Source organism: Hibiscus syriacus, unplaced genomic scaffold (genome assembly GCF_006381635.1).
Source record: "Hibiscus syriacus cultivar Baekdansim isolate YM2019G1 unplaced genomic scaffold, ASM638163v2 tig00111792_pilon, whole genome shotgun sequence".
Classification (NCBI taxonomy): Eukaryota; Viridiplantae; Streptophyta; class Magnoliopsida; order Malvales; family Malvaceae; genus Hibiscus; species Hibiscus syriacus.
The window spans coordinates 138,348-146,675 of NW_024063179.1; the positions used below are offsets into that span (position 1 = coordinate 138,348).

The 8,328-nt window shown below is 35.6% G+C and overlaps 1 protein-coding gene across 1 annotated transcript; it reads right to left on the minus strand.

Moving 5' to 3' along the window:
* Window positions 1–874: 874 nt before the first annotated feature.
* LOC120170750 lies at window positions 875–3,023 on the minus strand. Its single transcript, XM_039178627.1, has 2 exons — window positions 2,754–3,023; window positions 875–1,033 (listed from the first exon to the last, which is right to left on the minus strand). The coding sequence occupies exons 1-2, from the start codon at window positions 3,021–3,023 to the stop codon at window positions 875–877; spliced, it is 429 nt and encodes a 142-aa protein (XP_039034558.1).
* Window positions 3,024–8,328: the final 5,305 nt, after the last annotated feature.

Here is an 8,328-nt window from a genome sequence, read left to right on the forward strand (position 1 = left end):
AATATTTTGAAAATTCCATTTAAATATTATAAAGTTTTGGTATTGGTTTAAAATCTAGATGATAGCTTGAGAACATTTGCTCTAATTAACCCTTAACAAAACGTGGAATTAAATAAACTTAAAGATTAGCCGGCTTCAAAGTTGTTAGCTTGCCACTTGTTCATTAACAACTCTAATTATGTCATCGTTAGGGGTTTATATATATATATATATATATATATATATATATGTATGTATGTGTGTGTGTGTGTGACAATTTGGCTTATCTTTTTATTTCTTAATCTTAAAGCATACTTTTCTTAGTCAATTCCAATTGTATAGAGGAACTTAATAATTACACACATTTATTTAATTGGTTTTACTAATAATAGTTATATTTAAATACTAATCAATGCCTCATTTATAGAAATAACCATATAATTGATATTTTTAATATATTATAAGTAATGTTGTAAATATAGAACTTTAAATTATAAATTAAGCAATCCTTAATTAGTTCCTTGTGAACACTGATTAAGCAAAACCTTAGATTAAATACAATTATCAATGACTATTCATTTGGTCAAATATATTACATGAAGTTGTCGTTAAAAAGTTAAAATATACTAATGTGATGGTAAACATAAATGGTGGGCATTGACAGCGGCAATTCTAAGTAATTGCCAAGGCCAGGCAGGCAGTCCACCAAAAACTCTCTATATGTACACACATGTATAGATTCAATGGCCGAGAAGCAAAAAAATGGGCAACTCTGATCCAAGTATACATTCTCTACCGGAGGGTATAACCGCGGTCACTGTTTGGTGTCACATGTAGAGAGTGGTTTCTCGAATTAAGCTCTCTTTTTTTCTCTCTCAATGACTTGCGTTAATGGTTACGTCAAGTTTGAGGCAGGGTTGTTCAATGGGTTTTGTTGCTGTTGAGGCAATGAAGGACGTTCAGGGGGACTGGGAACCGGAGCCGGGTGCACGATGAAAGTAGGAACCTCGTCCCCCGGCATTAACACTGAAAATCCACTGGTGTATACTGTTATCTGCAGAAATCAAAAAGTAGAGAACCTTTAGATGAACTTTCTTACCTAAATGAGGGCAGTAGTAGTTGCAGAAACAGCCATTAAGGTCACCAAATAAGGCCCTACCTAGTGAACAGTTCCTAGACAAGCTTTCTTTATTAAAGAAGCATGGACCTTACTAGTACTACCTTACAATCACAAACCGATCAACAGCCCACCTAGCTGACGTTATATGAACCTAATGTAGCCTCAGCAAGAAAAACGAACAAGAGGGAAGAGCTCGAACCACTAATCGATTTGTATCAGACAGCATCAAACACAAGATTATAAGAATGTAAACGAGAGCAATCAACTAAGCAACAAGGAAAGTAAAGCTGACCTTTACGGCTCATGTTCATTGGTAGTTTATAACATGCTGCAAAACTTTTGCTTAATCTATTATTCTTAACTTAGCAGAGAGGGTCGTGCATTATGTTATTCCACAGTATAGCACAGGATGCATTTCCGGAATTGTCATTAAGCCGGATAAATAGCTCATGTCAACAAGAATGAATCTTGTTTGTTGATATATCAGTGGTATCCTAAAAGATTTGACTGTGAATGCATCTAAGTATCAAATTCCAACCCTCAACTAAACAATCCTGCTGTCCCCCAAAAGGTGCTACGCAGAACACTATCTCCAATATCATGTCTCAAAGATGCCAGGGTGTGAACATCGTGAGTAGTGTGAAATGATTTGACCTATCCCCAAGCAGACTCGTCGACCATACCAAACAATTTAGAAGGTTTTGAACTTGAATCTAAAGTTTAAACAATTAATGAGCAATGCATGATCTATCTTAAGCACCAGAAGCCACCGAAAAACATCAAGTGGACTGAGGATTTGTTGCATAATGCAGGACCACTCATAGGATACCGTTGATTAACTCAAACTGTGATAGTTCCATCTAAACTGCTTTAACATCCTCCATAATGAAAGTGCATGAGCATCACACGTAAATCTTTATTCACAGGTCAAGTATAAAAATGCAGACCAACATGTGGAGCTCGATGCCCCTTAAACAATGTCTAGAGTTCGACGGAACTCAATTCGGTATATAGTATGGGCCAATTAGGCTACTAGACACCAAGGGTTGAAAAACTGACTAAGGCTTGTCCTCCAAGGCCTAAAATTTTGTTCCCAATTCAGGGCTTGGCAAAGGTAAAATGGGCGACCAACATGTAAACTGGTGGGTCTAAACATAAATAACTATATATAGTTGTTATATTCTTCTAGGGGCCAACCCTTAAACTTCAGGGGACCCTTATAGATGGGGCCATTGCCTGAATATCATAAATGCAACAACAAACAATTGACTGTTCCAAAAACTGATATTTGACTAAAAGATACAATCTTGGCAATTACATGAATGGAAGAACATTTAAGCAACTGAGATACTTTATGCAATGAGGGAAAGCTTTAACATTGAGCTTAGGAAAAGCTTGCAGGAAGAGGGGGAAAATGTCCAAGGGCATCTAGTTTTCTTAAAGAAAAGAAAGTTATAATATACTTGAGAAAGCAAACAAATTTTAAGGCCAAAAGGAAGGATCTTCATTGCTATTCAAAATGTATGATGCAGAGAGAAGCTTCATTTCAAGTCAGATATATATCATGCTAAACATTCAATTTGAAACAAAAAGTAAAAGGATTTTGAACAAAATTGAAGAAAACCCATAAGAGGAAACAAAAATGGTAACTCACTTTTGGTGATGGGTGGCTGAGCTTGCCATTAAAACCGAGTTGAGATTCAAGGTCACCATGGTTGGGGGATGAAGAAGAGTTGGGTCTAAGAAAGCGTTCGAAGATGGCCATTACTAAGAACATGGAGATGAGAATGGCGGTAGCAACAAAGCCAAAAGACACGGCATTGACATAGCTGTCGAAATGTTTCCAATGGTCTTCCTCTCTTTGTACATTCAACGGAGCACCGACCGGTGGCCAACTAAAGAAGTAGCTTTCTTGTTTTGCCATTTCACAGCAAGCTGAAAAAGGAAACAGTTTTAGCTCTTTAGTCTTTACTCAAAATCTCATCACTTAGCTAACCCAGTGGTTGAGGGTTTCTTTTACACCATTATCAAAGCTTCTCGGAGTACTTAAAATGATAAGTTTGTGGAACTTTGCGAAAGAGCAAAAGATGGAGCATGCGGCCCATGTGGCCTGGTGGTATCTTTTACATGGAGGCTGACCTGGGAACTCAAGAGTAAAAGAGAGAACTTTGATTAATATTAACAGTTATGTTGTTTTCTTAAAAAAAAATGTAATATAAGGTTTTATTAGATTAAAGTTTAGGTTTGAGTAAGAGTTTTAATTTCAATCTAACTAAATTTAAAAATATTTTGAGTTTATTTTTTTAAAATAATAGAAAAGGGAAAACCTTATCTAACCACTAGAGAGTTTAATAAATGTGAGACTAAAAATGATGGCGTTATTAAATTAAAAACCTCCGTTAATTAATTATTTTGAACAATTATCACCTTAGCATATTTGTTAGAAAAATAACCTCTAAAGTACACATGTAGGATTAACTCGTGTTCTACCCAGCGCGTGATCATACTTTGCATTTCACAGGATGCGAGTTACAATGAACTTTTCAGATTTTCTAATTTAATATGATTATTTAGTGTCTCGCGTTTCCCATAACACGAGCTCCCCAAGATATTGAAAATTATCGTTCAAAGAAGTTTCGAGATTTAAAATTTGAAAAGACTCCCGGTACCTCGCGTTTCATAGAACACGAGGTACCATTTACCTTGCTTCGGGGCAGTGCGAGGACCATTATAAATAAGGTCATTCCCCACCTGAATTCCTCACAGCTTCATTAAAAAAATATCTCTCTTACATATTCTCCCTCTTATATTATTATTGTGGGACTACTGAGGGTTGATATTCCGTGTGTATGCACCTATTAGCGGGATAATCCGACGGTAAATTTTATTTATTAATTTACTTTAAAAAAATTAATTTTTTTGAATAATTTTTTTATTTCTTTAATAATTTTATTCAATTTATTTATTTATTTCAAATATTTATTCATTTATTTATTTAGTTATTTCAAATTTGTTTGTTTGTTTGTTTCAAAATTATTTTTTTATTTGAAGTGATATGAACGTTCGTTGAAGTGTTCTGTCAACTTTTTCCCGGCTCTTGATGACGTTATTATTCCATTCTTGAATGAAGTCGGTTTTGGTTACGTTGTCACTGTAACTGATGGTACAAAGTTGCACCTTCCATTGATAAACGTGTTGCTTGAACGGTGGAGACCGGAGACACACATGTTTCATTTTCCTTGTGGGGTGGTGACTATTACCCTTGAAGATGTCACATACCATCTTGGGCTGCCTGTTGATGGAAACTATTATCGATATGGCTCATGGAGACTAGCTAAACTTGTGTGAGGAGATGCTCAGACTTACTCTGACAAATGACGATTTGGATGGAGAGAAGATCTACATTACATTTTTGGATGATAATTTTACGCAGCCCACACTGATGTTGTTGCAGAAACTAAACATGTAATTTTTTAAATTTATGTTTATTTAAGATAATTTATTTATTTATAATATTTAAATTTTAGTTTAGTTTATGTTATTGTAATTTTTTTATGATAAATTTTTAATACATTCACACCATTTTTATTTTACAGCTATATGCTCGTGCTCATATTGTAAAAGTTATTAGGGGATCTTGATGTTTGATAAATCCCGAAACAAAGTGCATATGATGTGGTTGCATCATCTACGATATTTGTGATCTGTTAAAAATAAGAGTTGAGGATCAATAGTGTTAGCCTTTTTGTTATGGGAGATATGTAAAGTTGTTCCTCTGAACAAACAAGCAATTGGTAGTTGTTTGATGTTGTTACAATCGTGGATTTAGTTTCGAATGTCGTTTTTAATGTTGATTCCTACACAACAAACCTTACTACAATTTTCATACTCCATAGGTAATTACAAATAACCTAAGTTTATATATTTATTTCTACATGTTTTTTTTAGTTTTACAAATAATTATATTTTATTATATGAATGATAGGTGGACTGGCGCACTTAGTCACTCCCACCTACCACAAAGTCTACGTGATTTTAGATTATCGATCGATGAGATGACAGGCGAGGTAGTTCATGTGTACGTCGTATAAGGACGGTGTTATTACAGTATGTAGTTCATACATGTCAGTGATCCAATTGATAGTCTATGAGATCGTCGAGTGGCATCTTGCTGATCGTGTGTTGCAGCAATTTTGTCTTGTCCAAACGATTTCACCACCACCAAGAACCTTAGACAATGCCTTACATCGTCTAACTCGACAGGGGAATACAGATGTTAATTGGGAGGTGTATCATGTGGATTAGGTGATGCAGTGGATGTCAAGGTTCATTACGCAGCCCGTTTCTGAACCCATCTTGGCATACGGTGTTTTATATGATTATATGTCGTGGTATGAGAAAAATGGGGTACCGCATATTCTGACCGGGGAGGAGCGGGCGTGAAAATTTATAGGCCTCCCCAAAACCATCCGCCCATATAACGTCCCCCGAAGCAACGTGGTGTAAGTCGGGGTAGACGAAAACACGCTCAACCCTTATCATCGGGAACGACACATGCACCTATAGAGCATCAAACATCGCTGACGACACCTATATTTACCCACTTGTCTCAGTCGATATTTCAACATATGGCGACTCGTCATCATTTCAATATATGACGCCACTGATGAAAAGTTTTTTTCGCCAACACTTTTCGTTCATATCCGGTGGTCATTGTCTATTCTCATTGCCCTCTTGTACCAGCTGAACCATATTATCCACCACCTTCATGTGCATCTGTTCAACCATTGGCAACATACTTCAGATTCGACAGTGTTGAGCAGACGCCGCCGCAGAGCATGTTCTACACCAGTCTTGATCTTAGTGGTATTTGTGGTACTAGCCATGTAGATGAGGGTGATGATGGTGGTGGTGATGATAGTGGTGGTGGTGATTAGAGTGATAATGATTCCCCCGAAAATATATTGATTTGTAGAAAACCTTGTCGAACTTGTCGTTCACCGCAATACGGTACGGGTGAACATAGACATCATTAGTTGTTTAAATCTGTAATTTTTTTAATAATTCGAACTGTATTTTCTTTCTTGTTTTAATTAATCAAACTTTGTTTTCTTTTTTAGTTTAAAAAATAGTATTCGAATATAATGTTCTAGTTTTTTTAATTGTTCCGTTTGATGCATAAACAACTTGGGAATCATCATACTCACACAAAATTTATTTTAATACAAATTTAAAAACATAATAAAAAACTACACAAGTTGTTTAAAGCTCTCTCTCCCAACATTCACGGGCAATACGTGGTAGAACTAGCTCTTCGTCCTCATAGTCTTGTAATAACCGAGTCACTCCTTCATTGCTTGTTGAATATGGTTATTCTTCAAACGTTATAGTCAACTCGATGTTCCTACCACCAACACGTGTGTAGCCTTAAACATCTTTCGAATGTTGCTTGTATTCGATAAGGTCAACATGTAATGTGCTTTAGTACTAGTATTTCCCACGAGAACTGTAGCTTGCAACGAAGACATATGTCTAGAATTTTTATGATTCTTTGAGATCATATCGTATAAATCATCTTTCTTAATCTTGGCATTGAATAAAGTGTAAAAATAAGTTTCGAAATGAAACACATTTGCAGAAAATCTCGTCATTAATATTTGTTTTACGAAGGTGTTTCATCCAAAATAGACACTGATCTTATTTTTATAGACATATTTTCTCGCTCCTTTTAAACCGAGACTTACCATGTCAAATCAAATGTTGTTTCCATGTCTGCCACGTCAGGAATCCCAAAGGAACTCGCTTTCTACAAAGTGCAAGTTTCCTGACACGTCAGGAATCTCTGTAAAACTCGCATTTTGCATAGCGCGAGGTTGTTGAAATAAATTTCCCCTCATTTTGTTGATATTGTAAATTGTAACACGGTCTATACTTATAAGAGGTTTTTCTTCTTGTGGCACAATTTGGTACAAAATTTATGTCAATATTGGTGCTATAAGTTACGCCACTCGAAAAGAATGCCTTTTATAAATATATGACATTCTCGACAAAATGCTTATATTTATAAAGTCGATTAAACATGAGTTTTCTCGCTCGAGACACTGATTTGACAAATGGCACACCGATACTCGTCTTATCGCTCGAGAAACTAATCATTTCTAAGAAGACATTCTCTTTAAGTGGCTCCATCGACTTATCGCTCGTGACATGGATTTGGCATGGTGAGCATGGCTTTCAAATTCTATATTTATCCTCGATCCAGTCTCCATCAAGCCCACGATGTTTATCAGAAGGTATCATCTTCCGGTGGCATCCTCTACTTAAGGCATCAAACCCACATATGGCACATCTCCACTCATTCCCTCAAACTTATCCTGTTTTTTCATTGTACTACTTTTGTTTCGAATATTTTTTATCACAATTATCACACCGCTTAAAATGTCTCATATGTGCCATTATTAGCCATGTCTATCGAGCCATTTTTGTTGGTTCTGTATGCACAAAACCAAACATTAGATCCATTTTTAACGTGATTTTGTATCTTCTTATTCTTTCACAAAAAAGCTTTGGTACCATTTTCAACTCGATGCTTAACTCGTCTACAATATATCGTATGTCCTTATATTAGCCTCAATTAAAATATAAATTCCAATACTACGCAGTGAATCTTATAAATTACAAAGATTTTGAGATTAAATACTCGAACATGCCTATAAGCACTTGTGGTTTGTTGGAAAAACAACATGTCTCGCTTCTTGGAAGATGCGAGGTACATTGAATACTTTTCGCGATAAATTTCTTGGGACATTTCAATATCTTGTGAACCTCGCGTTCTTAGAAATGCGATGTATTAAATAACCATATTAAATTGGGTAATCTGAAAAATGCATGGTACATCACGTCCTGTGAAATACGAGACATGTTCACGCCCTGGGTAGGACGCGAGTTAGTCCTATGTGTGCATTTTGTGGGTTATTTTTCTAACAAATCTGCTAAAGGGGTTATTGTTCAAAAAAATAATTAATGAGATTTTTAATTTAATAACGTTGAAAATGACTCGTTAACTAAAGGCGAGATCGAGGAAGGCACAATATTAAAAGTTTATATGGAGAAATCTCTTGGCAAGTCGAGTTCAAGTTTTTTTGAATTCGAGTCATGTTTCAATTTTTGACATTAGATTTAAATAGAACTCCACAATTCTAAATTTGTAAGTTTTTGTGTCGATTCAA